The sequence below is a fragment of the Wyeomyia smithii genome, chromosome 2 (genome assembly GCF_029784165.1).
Source record: "Wyeomyia smithii strain HCP4-BCI-WySm-NY-G18 chromosome 2, ASM2978416v1, whole genome shotgun sequence".
Taxonomy (NCBI): domain Eukaryota; kingdom Metazoa; phylum Arthropoda; class Insecta; order Diptera; family Culicidae; genus Wyeomyia; species Wyeomyia smithii.
Window position 1 is genome coordinate 64,318,264 of NC_073695.1, and position 13,924 is coordinate 64,332,187.

Genomic DNA, 13,924 nt, shown 5'->3' on the forward strand with positions numbered 1-13,924 from the left:
TGTGTTCAAGTAATGAATAAACTTGAATCCCCTCAGTACGTAACAAAATGTTGATGCATTGCTCACTCGGAAATAATAAATACATAACTAGACTATATACAGCTCTTAAAAGAGAGTGATCCGCGCAACTCGTTGTGTTTTTTTCTCCGTACGTGGCTCGTCGCACGAGGAAAAACGATAGCAAAAGAGAATAATAAACTTGACTTGTCCCCTTCGTATCACAGTGACGCAGTAGCATTGATGTGGTGCGGTTACGGCGGGAGGGAGAGTTATTTCAGGCTATCGGACAACTTGGGCAACGATTGTTTCCGGCAGGTTTGCTACACAAATTAATAAAAAACTACTGGAGTAGTCTGAAAGATGATATATAATATTTTTTTGTTTTATTCATTAAAAAAAGGCTGCTTAAGCAGGTAACACAAAAATTAATAGGTATCAAACTTTGCTATTATTCAATTACGTTGGGCTTGCGGTTATGTCGAACATTTTCCTCATATTAATTTGAGAGGTAGTGCTAAAAGGAGAGAGAGAGGATGTGGCTAACTGATATAAATAAATTTAAAAAACGCAAGGTTGGCATAATTTGCGTGATTGATCGTGGGTCGTGGACGCGAAATAAACGCAATAGTCATCTTCGCGTGCTAATTAGTAGACATTCAAATGCTTGATCCTATCTCCTAAAACTAATTTCTTTTTAGTCGTATTGAACTAAGATTTTTAGTAAACATAACAATAATTCTTTTCTAGCAACAATATGTTTCAGGGTACGTTTCGTTCGTTTCCTTTCGGATTGACTCATTTTTACAAAGAATCACTGTGTTACTTATTGTTTCGCAGGAGGGAGGGGGGGGTATTAGAGACAGTTACGTAACTATCATGTTTGCTCGAAATTGAAAATTTCGGAGGCGGGTCAGACTGATTAGTGTTACGTAATTTTATGAGGGGGGGAGTCATGTCGAACGCTACCTATCGTTATATAGGAGGAGGAGGAGGGGGTCTGAAATCTAGATTTTTAACGTTACGTAATTTGTAATATAACACGTCGATGTTGTACCATCATGTTACATGTCAGAGCAATTCCATCACAAAAACGGGCAATCAATTTAGTCGACCATTGCAAATATTTTTATAGTCAAAACGGTTCGTTTGATCGGTGTAAGGTCTTCGGCAATGACGTAGATAATAATTTCAGCTTTAAAAAAATACACTCTAAAACAATTTTTTTAAGAGATTCAAAAGTGAAATTGAAAATTAATTATCTAAAAAAGCTATTTTTTTTTAAATCCATATTATTTCATAGAAACAACGAAAGATTACCTAAACATTGAGAACTGTCCGATCATGGAGATATCGATTATAATAGGGTGCCAGCCAAAATGGTCATTTCGGGATTAAAAAAACCTATGCAAAATGTTCATCTGCTCAAAAAAACACCCTGTGCAAAATTTCAGTTCAATTAGACTTAAAATGGGGTGGCGCAAAGCGATTGAAGTTTGGCCTTTTTGAAAACCGAAAAATCACCCAAGGATGGGGTACTTGAAATTTCGGTTTTTGAAATTTTTTTTTTTGATGCCAAATGACTTAAAAACGCATGAAACGTCGAGAATTGGTGTCATCTGAAAAAAATTCTTTTTCGACTCTGGGACTTAGTCGTTTTATCAGTGTGGAAGGCGGAGTTTAAAATATTTAGAGTTTATTCAATGAAATTGATCGCTAGTCTCTCGTATACACTATATACTAGCATCTATACACTATAACTAGCATCGAATACATTATGTTTCATTAGGGTGGTTCATAATATTGTGAAAAATGAGTATAAAATTAAAAAAGCACTTCGATTCGTTTGATTGGTGTGACGTCTTCGACAAAGTTGTAGATAATACTTCTGTCTTTCCAAAAAAATTACAATTAAAAAAATTATTTTTTGAAAAAAAATTAGAAGAAAAATTGAAAATTAATTATTCAAATGAGCTCATTTTTTTTAAATTAGTTTTTTTTAATAAAACCTACAAAAGATTACCAAAACAATAAAAACAATTCGATCTTTTAGAAATTGAAAAAAAAATATCCTTTCAATTATTTTTTTAAAGGAATGTTTTTCTTTTGGAAGGACAAAATATTATCTACAATTTTGCCGAAGACACTATGTCAATCAAACAAACCGTTTCGACTGTAGACATATTTTTAATTTCCAATAGAGCACTGTATGAGGAATTAAGAATATGTGTACAGTCAAAAAGGTTTATTTGATTGTCATAGTGTATCTGACTAAGATATAAGTAATAACTTTGTTCTTCAAAAAAAGATGTACCCTTGTGAAAAAAACTAAATTAAAAAAATAACATTTTTTTCTGATTCCTCCCTGACCGGTTTCGTTGCTCAGGTAATCTTTCGTAGTTTTTATGAAAAAAAATTGTTTTTTAAGTGGGCTGTTTTGGATAATTAATTTTTAACTTTCTTTTAATTTTTTTTTTTTTTGCAAAAAATCAATAACATGTTTTTAGAGTGTATATTTTTTTGGAAGACAAAACAACTTTGCCGAAGACGTCACACCGCTCAAACGAACCGTGTTGGCTCTAAAAATATTTGTAATCATCAATACCTATCCGAAATAGCATTTTTCAATAGCTTTTCAAAAATGAGTTGTGTTTCAAAAAATTGAACCAATAGCACAAAATGGCATCTTTTGCCTATAAAAACGTCTTTGTAAAGTTTCAGCCAATGGGCACGTTCACGTTCTGATGATGTAAACTTGACAGAAAATGAATGGTCGAAACTGTCAAAATGACGCAAACCCAGAAACAACGAGTCAATTGTGTTGCGTATCTGATTGAGATCCCTATACTCTCATTATCACTGAATAACATAAATACAGTCTATTGTCCGAGAATATAAGCCAGAGCACTGTGTGTTCGATCAAGTGTTGGCAAAAGAAATTATTGTGGTAAATAAAACGAATAAATTGTCTGGTACAACATTCGTAAAAACAAGTAAAAGAGTAGATTTTTCAAACAAAATAAAAATGAACATTCCATCAGTTTCCACCGTTTCTTGTACTTTTAAGACATTTGGAATCGAAAAATTTTTTTAAATATTCAAAGTGTGTGATTTTGCAAATGACATGAAAGCATTCAACATTTTTCGCGGGACGCAATCTTAATTTTGGATTGAGATAGTTTTTTTTTGCACAGACTGGTTTTTCGAAACATTTTGTAAATTTGTTTCGTAATATCTTGCCATTTTACATGTATTTTTTCCAATTCAACATTGCCACCCTAAGGACAATGATGTAACAAATATTATATTTTCAGGAATTTTTCTCTTGGTTTAGAGTGAAAAGTGATTTTTTTCATTTCATACTCATTTTTACACAATATTATGAACCACCCTAGTTATAGTGTATATCATTATACAGGCTATTTCGAGAGACCAGCGATCAATTTCATTGAATAAATTCTAAATGTTCGACTCTTAAGATTTTTGCAAAAAAATTTTTTTTCAAATGACACCAATTCTCGACGTTTCATGCGTTTTTAAGTCATTTGGCATCAAAAAAAAATCAAAACCGAAATTTCACGTACCCCCTCCTTGGGTGATATTCCGGTTTCCATACGATGATTGGCACCCTAGTGTACATAGTTTAATCAGCCCACCAATAATTTTCCGCCGGTGCACACTCTTCAATTCTTTTGCGGCGCAAAAGGTTTTTCACTTCGTCATCTTCATCAAGCCGTTTTCCGAAATTTAAAATATTAAATTCAATGGGGTGCTGCTCCCGGAGATGCCGATGACAGTTTGAAATGATTATAGTTTTTGGCCGGTAAGTGCATTTCTCCGCCGCGATGCATCTGAAACCGCTATTCTCTACTGCGAAAACTTGCCGAACTTTTTGCGGATATATTAACCTTTTATTAACAAAAATCACAATCATTGGCAGAATGATCATGAATGATCTTTGTTCATCATATGTACATATTGCGACTAACTCCATATACTCAGCTGTGCACATTTAGATACAGATGTTGTTGTTAGCACGAACGAGAAGAGGTGAATAGTGCGAAGGAAGCGAAAGAGAGGACGCCAGCAGGGATACTATATACATGGTGCTCCTTTGCAATCCTCGTAACTCGTCTTACACATAGATCTGCTTGCAAATGTGAGAAGAGTAAATGTATATCACACACTGACAGCGATGTTAATGTATCACAAAGGAGATTTATATGTATTCAAAAATCGCTAGAAACGATTTTCTTCCATCGCTGTAAAAAATGCAAGAATCGCAAAAATGTAAATTTGAAAATTTTAAAAGCTATCAAAGTCAAAATGATCAAAAATAGGGTAATTGCTCCATTATTCATCTCAACAGCTAGCTGCACCTATATTCATCTCTTTTCTCTCATTTGTCCAATTTACTATCATATTTCTACAAATTTTTGAAAGTAAAACTATTTGCTTCGCGATTTTGTCAAGTTTGAAGTTGAAAATATGGTAAAATAGGTACAGAGATGAATATAGGAAACCTATCTGAAACGTCAAAAATGTCAAATGTTTTAGAAATATTTAAACAAATTCAAAAAAACTAGTTTTAAAAACATTTAAGTTTATAAATTTGTTTTAATGGTTTGCTGTGACAATTCCTTTTTTATTTAAAAGATGTATGATTTCAAGAAAAATGAAGATGAATTAAGGTAACCCCTTCTCTTGCAATTTCAGTTCGTAAATACGGAAGACGAAATTGCGTCTGCCACGGATGCAATCCGCACCGTGATGCAACCTACCAAACTAGCGGAAATAATCATCTTTGTTGAGCAAATTGTGGCCTCTCCGAATCTGAAACACTTATCTCCCGCTCGCCGTAAATGCGTATATCGACATGAATCATCGTCCATCTTTAAGGTATGCTTCAATAGTGAATGTTTTTTTATGCGATTGAATTTCGGCTCCATTATTCATTACTTACCCATTCAGATTCATACGCCAAATTTATGCAAGATTGACTGTCGCATCCAAAACGCATTGAAAATGTGTGGCTGTATTCCGTTTTTCTACAGCATCCGTAGGTGGCAAATCAATAATTCAAAATTCATGATCAATTTTCTTATGAAATATTTTCACAGCCAATATCTCGAAATGTAACGTGGAAGGAATGTTATGTTTATACAATCATAAACAGGAATGGTATCACAGTGCTTGTCACTGCATGGAACAGTGCGAGTCGACGAAATTTACAATGAAATCAGCTAAAGTAACGGCAAGTTTGAACCTTGAATTATACAACAAAGTGATTATGAGCAGTAAACCTTCTTTAAACCCGCAGGCTTTTCCCCAGGCTAGTCGACACATATCGGTTGAGATGGTATTTCCCAAGCGGCGCATCAAAAGAAGTGTCCTGTTCAGTTTAAGTGACCTCGTGGGTGAGTGAATAATGCACCCCCAAACAAACAACCTGACTAACTGGGAAAGACTAAACCCATGCGAAGGTTGTTTGGGTGGTGGCGGCTGATAAACTGCTGATAATAATGTGCTATTATTGTTGTGGGTGGTGTTTTGTTGCAGTATCTTTCGGTGGCGCCGCTGCTCTCTTTCTCGGATGCAGTTTTCTTAGCGCGGTCGAGTTCATCTATTTCTTTCTGGAGTATGCAGGCATGGCCCTTGGTGGTGCCATTGGGAAGTTGATGAATCGCGAAAATTGAATGTAAGATTAAAATCTTTGAATATATTAACATTTTTGAGAATAATTTTGCTTTATCAAAGCCGTGCGCACTGAGAATGTTTCTGGGTGCCATTTTCCATCCAGAGGAAAAAGAAATAAACGCTTTTAATGAAAAGTTCGTACGCACAATTCAACATTATAGAATAACAGCGCTTAGTGATAATACTTTTGATAACACAGTGTTAGCTTTGACCGAAATTTATATAGTTTTTCGGGACGCTAGGAGTTAGAAAGCTCTCCCCAGAGAAAGTTAACAAAAGTTTAGGTTTGCTAAAGGAGATATTTTTTTAAAGTTCAGATTAGCAGTGCGTATACAATCGAAGATATCTTGAGCTTAAAAATGGGAGCAAAAGGTAAAAATAAAAAATACCAACAAATTGGACCAATAAACTTTGTACAGTGAGCAGACTAGAAAATAACAAAATAAAACACGTCCGGGGATAGAAATAGAATGAAAGTGCGATTTAGTATGAGCTGTAAACAAATCATGAGGATAAAAACAAATAGAAACTGCTTGCCGTGTCAAATGAATGTTGTGTGAACAAAACGATTATAAATTACAAAATATGCGTCTATGTAAAAAATATTTCAATAACACAAAAATTTAAAAAAATAAAATAGGCTCGGAAGGTTTTCGCCAAAAAGCCACAGAATGAATTGGGGTTAATGAAGCTAAGTTTCAAAATATCAAAAACTGTTAACGGGGCTTCAAGCCACAAATATGAAAATTTATTAAATGCTGGAGTAAAAAAAAAATAGAAACCTTCAAATATAATGTGTAGTTTGTGCAGAAACTGCGAACCTGTCAATGGTGAAGAAATTTAACTAGAATCTATTCAAGCCTTGCATAATGAATCTAAAGCCAATAGTGTAAAATTTGACGAGAAAAATAACGAAAAAGTATAATGGTCAGATACTTTTTTGCTTATTCTGCAGATATGAAATTTTATTCGAATCAGACAAACGCTCACGTAGCGTTTGTGTAGTGCAAATTTACGCAACTCGGGAATTCGGATCCTTCTTCAAGCCACCAAGGCCACCTTGCTTTCTCTTGCATATATTATTTATCTTGATTTATAGGTAAATTACTGTGACCTAGATGATAATGATAATAACGACTATAATCACTTTGTAAATTTAAAAATATAGATAAATAGTAAGAATCACTTCATCTGGTTTTTTGTTTGTCGGCAATATCGTCATCGTTTAAAATGAGATCCTCTCAGACCTGGATTCAACTGGGCTGCACCAAAATCAGACTGCTAATCCCAGCCTTATTTCGTACCGTTCGCCATCTTCAAAGGTAGTGTGATATTGAACGAGTTTTAATATATTACCAATCTGATTTTGCGAGCCGAACTCAGTCAATCTGCGCTGCTAAATGGGTGGAACAATCAAACAGTGGTAAATGAGTCGAAAAACAGCTAGTTGGTAACAACGTACATCGGTGCAAGGATGTCTTCTTCACGTACGTGGATTTCATAGTCTTCGTCTGAGTTGGAAGGCGATTTGTCCGAAGTTGTCCGGCTGTATTCCGACACTTGCTCATTATCATTTTCCGTGACGGTTTCGTTACTATTCACATTGGCCATCGTATTTCCAGATCGACCGAATCGCATAAAATTGTTGTCCATCTTCACGAGACGCAGAAAGTGCGGATCGGAACGGCCAAAACGCATGAGATTGCCCTTTGCACGCCCGAATCTCATTAGATTTCCGTTTGCACGACCAAATCGAAGAAGATTTCCACGTGGCGCACCACCGGTTCCGGCACGGCCAAAGCGCATCAAATTCGCTCGGTCGAATCGTGCGAATTTTCCACCCTGATCCCGTTTTCCAAACCTCATGAGATTTTTCGGCGAATCACGCCGATAATATACAAGCTGCTTAGGTTTCACTAGTTCACTGGATTCACTAGGTCCAGCTTCCTCGGACGAATTTGGTGTCCGCTTTGAGGGTACGTCTTCCTGGCTGACATCCTCGGGACTGTCTTTGTTCAGCTGTCGGTTCAAATCTTCGTAATGCACAAGCGAGTACGGCACATCACTTGGCAGTCGGCCGAAACGGAGAAAGCCACGATCCGCACGGCCAAAGCGCATCCGGTTTACCTGCTTGCTGGTACGTGCAGTTCGCTGCAAGTTTGGATCTGTGCGGCCAAAACGCATGAAATTTTTATCCAAGGCGCTCCGTCGTCTTGCTTCGATTTCCGTGTTGTCACTTTTGATGCTTCTTCTGAACTCAAACACCAAACCGTTGCTGCCTTCGGCGGGATAATCACCAGCCGCGTCCGGTTCGTAACCGAACGGAATGCTCGGGTCAGCTTCCACCTGATTTCTATCCGTCATATCATATTCAGCGCAGGAAAAATAGCTGCTGCATTTGTACACGAGAATGGCCAGAAAAAGGTACATTTTCATCGAATCTGGAAAGAAACCATAAATTTTGTTTATGAAAGCGGGACTAACAATGTACGATAATGAAATTTATTTCTCTTTGTTTAGCATTGTCTATTCTATTGCTTCCTGGATTATACGCGTGGGACAATCTACTCTGTACAAACCGTTAATGAAAGGTAATAAACCCTCTCTCGGCATTTACTAGTTTCACCCGGAGGAAGAAATTTTAGCAAAAAAAGTATGCAACATATCTAGCAGCAGAAGAGTAAATCTACACCAACTGACCGAGTAGTAAATATTCGGTTATTTCCGATTTGAATGAAACTTTGTACGAATAGAAAACAGAATATTATGTACAGGTGGGAGAACATTGTAGACAGGCCCGGATTCGAGGGTAGGCAAGGGGGCGAGGGCAAATGCCCCGGGCCCTCCGAGGGATGGGAATTATCGACTGAAATGTCTATCGATAATTATCGATAGTTCTCTGATACTAGTTTGACAGCAAGAAGCAGATGCAGAAAAACAACAAAATGTTGCTTCCGTTGCACAGTGGTCCAAACTCGAGAAATCATGATCGTTTTAGATTTGACTGTCAAAAATTGTTTAAATGTACTTAGTGTCTTCAACAAGTTTGTTTCATAAAACAAGGCTTTACTTCTGACGTTTTCGATCAATCCTCTTAACAATTAGATATAACACATAATCTTTCAAGTATTCGATATACCAGATTGCTGTCTTCAGCAAAGTAGTAGTAATATTTAAAAGAGAATTAATTGCTGAACACAGCAATCTTCTATCTATACGTTGGACATGACGAAATAGAGTCTTTTGTGGAACACGCCTTGAAGCTAGTTTTTTGTCTATAACTCTTTCTTCAATTGTCAAAACAATTTAAGTTGTTCTAAGATACTATCCATTTAGCTAAACCTGCTAATATTGTAGAATATATTGTTTTAATATTTTCATTTTGTTGTCAAGAGATTTCCCGTTTTTTGTTGAAAATAGGAGTATTTTGAGGAAAAATTTCTCAGAAAGATGCAAATAGAGCAATTCAAACTATATACATTTGAAAGTTTGTTGAAAGAACTACATTCATCATAGGTATTTAATTGTTTCTAGTTGTATCCAACCGAACACTGAATTAAAGGAAACACCTCCCGTTTCAGCCATATTTTATAATCGGACATACAAAGTATATCTCCAATAACCGTAGGATTATTTTGCAAACCTGAGTAATGATGTTGAACTCATGTTTATATTTATTAGATTGAACACGTATTTTAACTTTATATGGCCTGGTTATTAAATAGTTATGAGAGGTGTTTTTGTTTAATTCAGTGTTCGGTTGAATACAACTAGAAACTGTTAAATTATTATAATTATCGTAATTATTTTGACAAACTTTCCAATGCATATAGTCTGATTTACTAGTATTTGCAACCCTCCAAGAAATTCGGACTCAAAATATGCCTACATATTTTCAACAAAAAACTGGAGATATCTTGACGATAAATGAAAATATCAAAAGCTAAATGAGTAAAATCTTAGAACATCTTCGTTTATTTTGACAATTACAGAAAGAGTAATAGACAAAAAAAAATATTTTGAGGGGCGTTTCACGAAAGATTCTATTTTGTCATGTTGATAGAAGATTGCAGTGTTCAGCAATTCTTTTTCTTATTAAATTTTCTACAACTTTGCTGAAGACAGCAATCAGATATATTTGAAATTTGAAGAAGCGATGTGTTATATCTAACTGTTAGGGAGATTAATGAAAAAATGATGATACTGGGTACCTCATACAGTGATCACTCGATTATATCACACTTTGATGAATTTTGGCGCGATAAAATAGGGAAAGTGATAAAATCGGGAAATTTTTAAAATTTTATTTTTTTTTATTGAAGATGTTAAATCAATAACCAATTACGTGAAAACAATGATTTTAATTTTTTGGAAAATTTATCTGTACAAAAATATGAAAAAAGCTGCAGTTGTTTTTTTATAAATCGATATATCTGAATAATAACAAAAGATAGAGAAAAGTTGTCAAGGGATGAATTTGAGAAAACTGTCTGAGCTTTTATAAAAAATATTTAAAAAATTCAATTTGAGATCCTGTACGGAGAAAAAAATTCAAAAACAAAAAGTGACTATAAAAAATCGATCATCACTATTTTTTAAAAACATTTTTGCCTTTCTCCTAGAAGCTGAGTCGAGTGATGTATGCCATTCGGCCCTTTGGAGCACTTTTATACTTTCGGATTTGCAAGTGATTGCTATACCTTCCTAGGAGAAGGGCTTCTAGGGCCTTTCTCCTAGAAAGGTATAGCGATCACTTGCAAAACCGAAAGTATAAAAGTGCTCCAAAGAGCCGAATGGCATATATCACTCGACTCAGCTCGACGAGCTGAGCATTTTCTGTATGTGTGTGTGTGTGTGTGTATGTGTGTGTGTATGTGCAGATTTCTACTCTCACTCACTTTTCTCAGAGATGGCTGGACCGATTTTTATTAAATTAATTGCAAATGAAAGGTCTCTTTGTCCCATAAGACCCTATTAAATTTCATTGTAATCGGATTTTTAGTTTAGAGGTTATGTTTAAAAATGTAAAAAACAAGAAACATCATTATCTCGAAAACTGCACAACCGATTTGAACAAAATTGATTTCAAATGAACGAGCTTCCTGAAAAACCCTTAACTTTTGAATTTCATGAAGATTGAACATGTGGTTCAAAAGTTATGACAAGAAACGTGTTTTGGAGACTACTTAATCTCACTCATGTTTCTCAAAGATGGCTGAACCGATTTTCATAAAATTAGTGTCAAATAGAAGGTCTAGTTGCCCCATAAGACCCTATTGATTTGTTTTGCAATCGGACTATTACTTTGGCTGTTATGTTAAAAAATGTGAAATCCAGCTATGAAAAGGAACATATTCCAAAGACTACTTGATCTCACTCACTTTTTTCAGAGATGGCTGACCCGATTTCCACAAAATTAGTGTCAACTGATAAGTCTAGCTGCCCCGTAACACCCTATTGAACGAAACTTCATTATCTCAAAAACTGCACAACCGATTTGATCAATATTATTATCAGATGAGCGGGCTAGTTAAGAGTTAACTGATGAATTATGATTGAACACGTGGTTTCAAAGTTTGGCTGCCCATTTCATTTGATTATAATTGAACTTAAGCCACCGTTATGTATTAAATTGTTAATAAAACAATGGAAGTCTATAATTTCACATGACTTATTTGAACATAACTAGTGTCATACGAACGAGTCATCTCTCAAACTTACAAATAACAAACTTCAAAACACTTTGATATGTGGCTCAAAAGTTATGGAAAGAAAAGAAATTCAAAGACTATTTTAAACTATACCTGCTTTGATTGATATATTTATGTGGCCTCAACATAATTTAAATGTGGTTTTTTACTATTTGAACGTTCCAAATTCATTGATTCCTTGCGATGTGTTTAAAGTCTGCAAATGCACGACGAATCGGCCATAGAATATGATCAAAGTCAAAAAACAAATCGTTTGAAATGATTGGTTTTATCGAAATGACAACATCCTCGACTTTTGGCTTCTGTACATCGCCCTAATTCTGAATATATTCATATTGGGTGGTATTCGGTCATTTTCAGCAAATTTTCTAGCATCAATCTAACACCGGAAATACCCATATTGGGAGGTATTTAGTTATTTTGGTTGTTTTCCAGAAACTAACAGTGGTCGTCTTTAAATTCAAAATGGTGTCAAGGGTCAATGTTTGGTTTCTATGCATCATCTAGATTACGGAAAAATCCATGTTGAGTATTATTTGGTCATTTTCGACTGTTTCCCATAAGTTGCCATTTAGCGATTCAAAATGGTGCCTGAGGTCAATTGTTAGCTCATTGCATCATTCTGGTTCCAGAGATACTCATATTGGATGGTATTTGGTTATTTTAAGCTGTTTTTCACAAACCGGAAGTCGGCATCTTGGATTTCAAAATGGTATTTAATATAATTTCTGGCCTCTGAGCGTCATTCTGGTTGAAAAAACACCCATATTGGGTGCAATTTGATCATTTTCGATTTCAGCTGCTGTGTATCATTCTAGATCCGGAGATACTCATGTTAGACGGAAATCGGCCATTTTTGGCTGTTTTCCAGAAACCACAAGTTGCCATCCTACAATTCATAATGGTGTCTGAAGTCGATTTGTGGCTCCAGTGCATCATTACGATTCCGAAAATACCCATATTGGGTGGTATTTGGTCGTTTGCCGCTGTTTTTCCGTAGCCGGAAGTCGCCATATTAGAATTGAAAATGGTATCTGTGATCGAATTTAGCTCCTGTGTATCTTTCTTGTGGTCCCCGTGGCTCAGTGGTTAGCGATGTAGAGGATCTTTTTGAACTGGAAATTTTCTCGACTCAGCACTGGGGCACGGTGTATCGTTGTACTTAACCTACACATGCAAAATGTGCCAAAAACAATATCCAAAATGTTGCCTGAGGTCGATTATGGAACATATTTGTTACCACTAAAAACATTCACCTGCCAAATATGGTTCCATTAAGTTGATTAGTTCGCGAGATGTGCAGAAATTTGTGCAGAAACATGTGCTTCCATAAGAGGGAGGGGCGTCGAACCATTATTCATATATTTATTACCCTTTGAAACATCCCCATGCCAAATTCGGTTTCATTTGCTTGGTTTGTTCTTGAGTTGTGCAGAAATGTATGTTTCATTTGTATTGGACCCCTCCTTTCCAGAAGAGGTAGGGGTCTCAAACTATCATAGGAACCTTTATCGGGACCAAAAACCCCAACATACAAATTTTCACGTCGATCGGTTCGGTAGTTCTCGAGCCTATATGGATCAAACAGACAGACAGACCGGACTACATTTTTATATGTATAGATTACAACATCAATATTTTAGAATCTAAAGAGTGACATACATTCATTGGATTGAAGCGTTCATGTAAATCTATTTTTACAAATAAAAGTTTGAATGAGAAAGGCTGGGTCTGACCGCTAGGTGGATTAATTTAGGTTTTTAGATAGATAATTCAGTTGCCTAAAACTTTTCTGAACAAACCTAAACAAATAAAAAACCTAAAAAAAATCGATGTAAAGTTGCAAATAAATTACAATTAAGTTTTTTATTCGTTCATGTTTTTGTTTGAATTGGTAAAATGAGTTACTTGCTTTTTTTTAGCGCAGTACCATCAGCAAAATATTAGATGTTCTCACAACACTAAACTTTGCCGAAGACAGCATGCTGATATCTCTCACATATTGCAACCAGAAAAATCTTAAAATGTAAATAACAATTTTTGATGCCTTCTCATAGAAAACTTTATGTTGCTTGCAATATATAAGAGATAGAAACATGATGTCTTCTGTAAAGTTTCTTGTTTTTAGATCACCTGATACTTTGCCTAAGCCACCAAGCGTCTATCTTTATCTAATGAAAAAGTAAATATTCTATCTCACTTTTAGGAGGATTGATCACCCAGCTTTCTACATCAAAAGATGCGTTTTCAAATTCTTCCTTACACGCTTACTGTTCTACTATACCGATACTCATTCCTCTTGCCAAATATCACTAATAATAATTCCCTGGAGAAGTTTCGTCGTGCGTCCTTCTGGCCAGTTTTATTGATAAGAGGGACTTATTTTTTGTTAAGAGGAAGTCACGCAAAGGTATTTGTAGATTTCAGCGTAAGGGAAGGGTAACTGGTGGGGAGCCTGAGAATAAACCCATGCTTAAGTCCTTTTTGACATCGGATGGCCTGATTCTACTAAGATTCGA

The 13,924-nt window shown here is 35.5% G+C and overlaps 2 protein-coding genes across 4 annotated transcripts in view; one reads left to right on the top strand and one right to left on the bottom strand.

Moving 5' to 3' along the window:
* LOC129724991 (sodium channel protein Nach) overlaps positions 1 to 6,869 on the top strand; it is a 14,347-nt gene extending 7,478 nt beyond the window's left edge. For 2 of the 3 annotated variants that reach the window (XM_055680334.1, XM_055680336.1), the window contains exons 4-8: positions 4,714 to 4,896; positions 4,969 to 5,056; positions 5,118 to 5,251; positions 5,318 to 5,414; positions 5,557 to 6,869. In XM_055680334.1, the coding sequence (XP_055536309.1) occupies positions 4,714 to 4,896; positions 4,969 to 5,056; positions 5,118 to 5,251; positions 5,318 to 5,414; positions 5,557 to 5,693 (639 nt within the window). In that variant the 3' untranslated portion in view covers positions 5,694 to 6,869. The remainder of the gene's footprint in view (positions 1 to 4,713; positions 4,897 to 4,968; positions 5,057 to 5,117; positions 5,252 to 5,317; positions 5,415 to 5,556) is intronic. The other variant, XM_055680335.1, reaches the window with a different exon arrangement.
* LOC129724992 (FMRF-amide neuropeptides) overlaps positions 6,755 to 13,924 on the bottom strand; it is a 70,963-nt gene continuing 63,793 nt past the window's right edge. Inside the window, exon 2 of the mRNA XM_055680337.1 lies at positions 6,755 to 8,135. Within this exon, the coding sequence (XP_055536312.1) occupies positions 7,138 to 8,135 (998 nt within the window). The 3' untranslated portion in view covers positions 6,755 to 7,137. The remainder of the gene's footprint in view (positions 8,136 to 13,924) is intronic.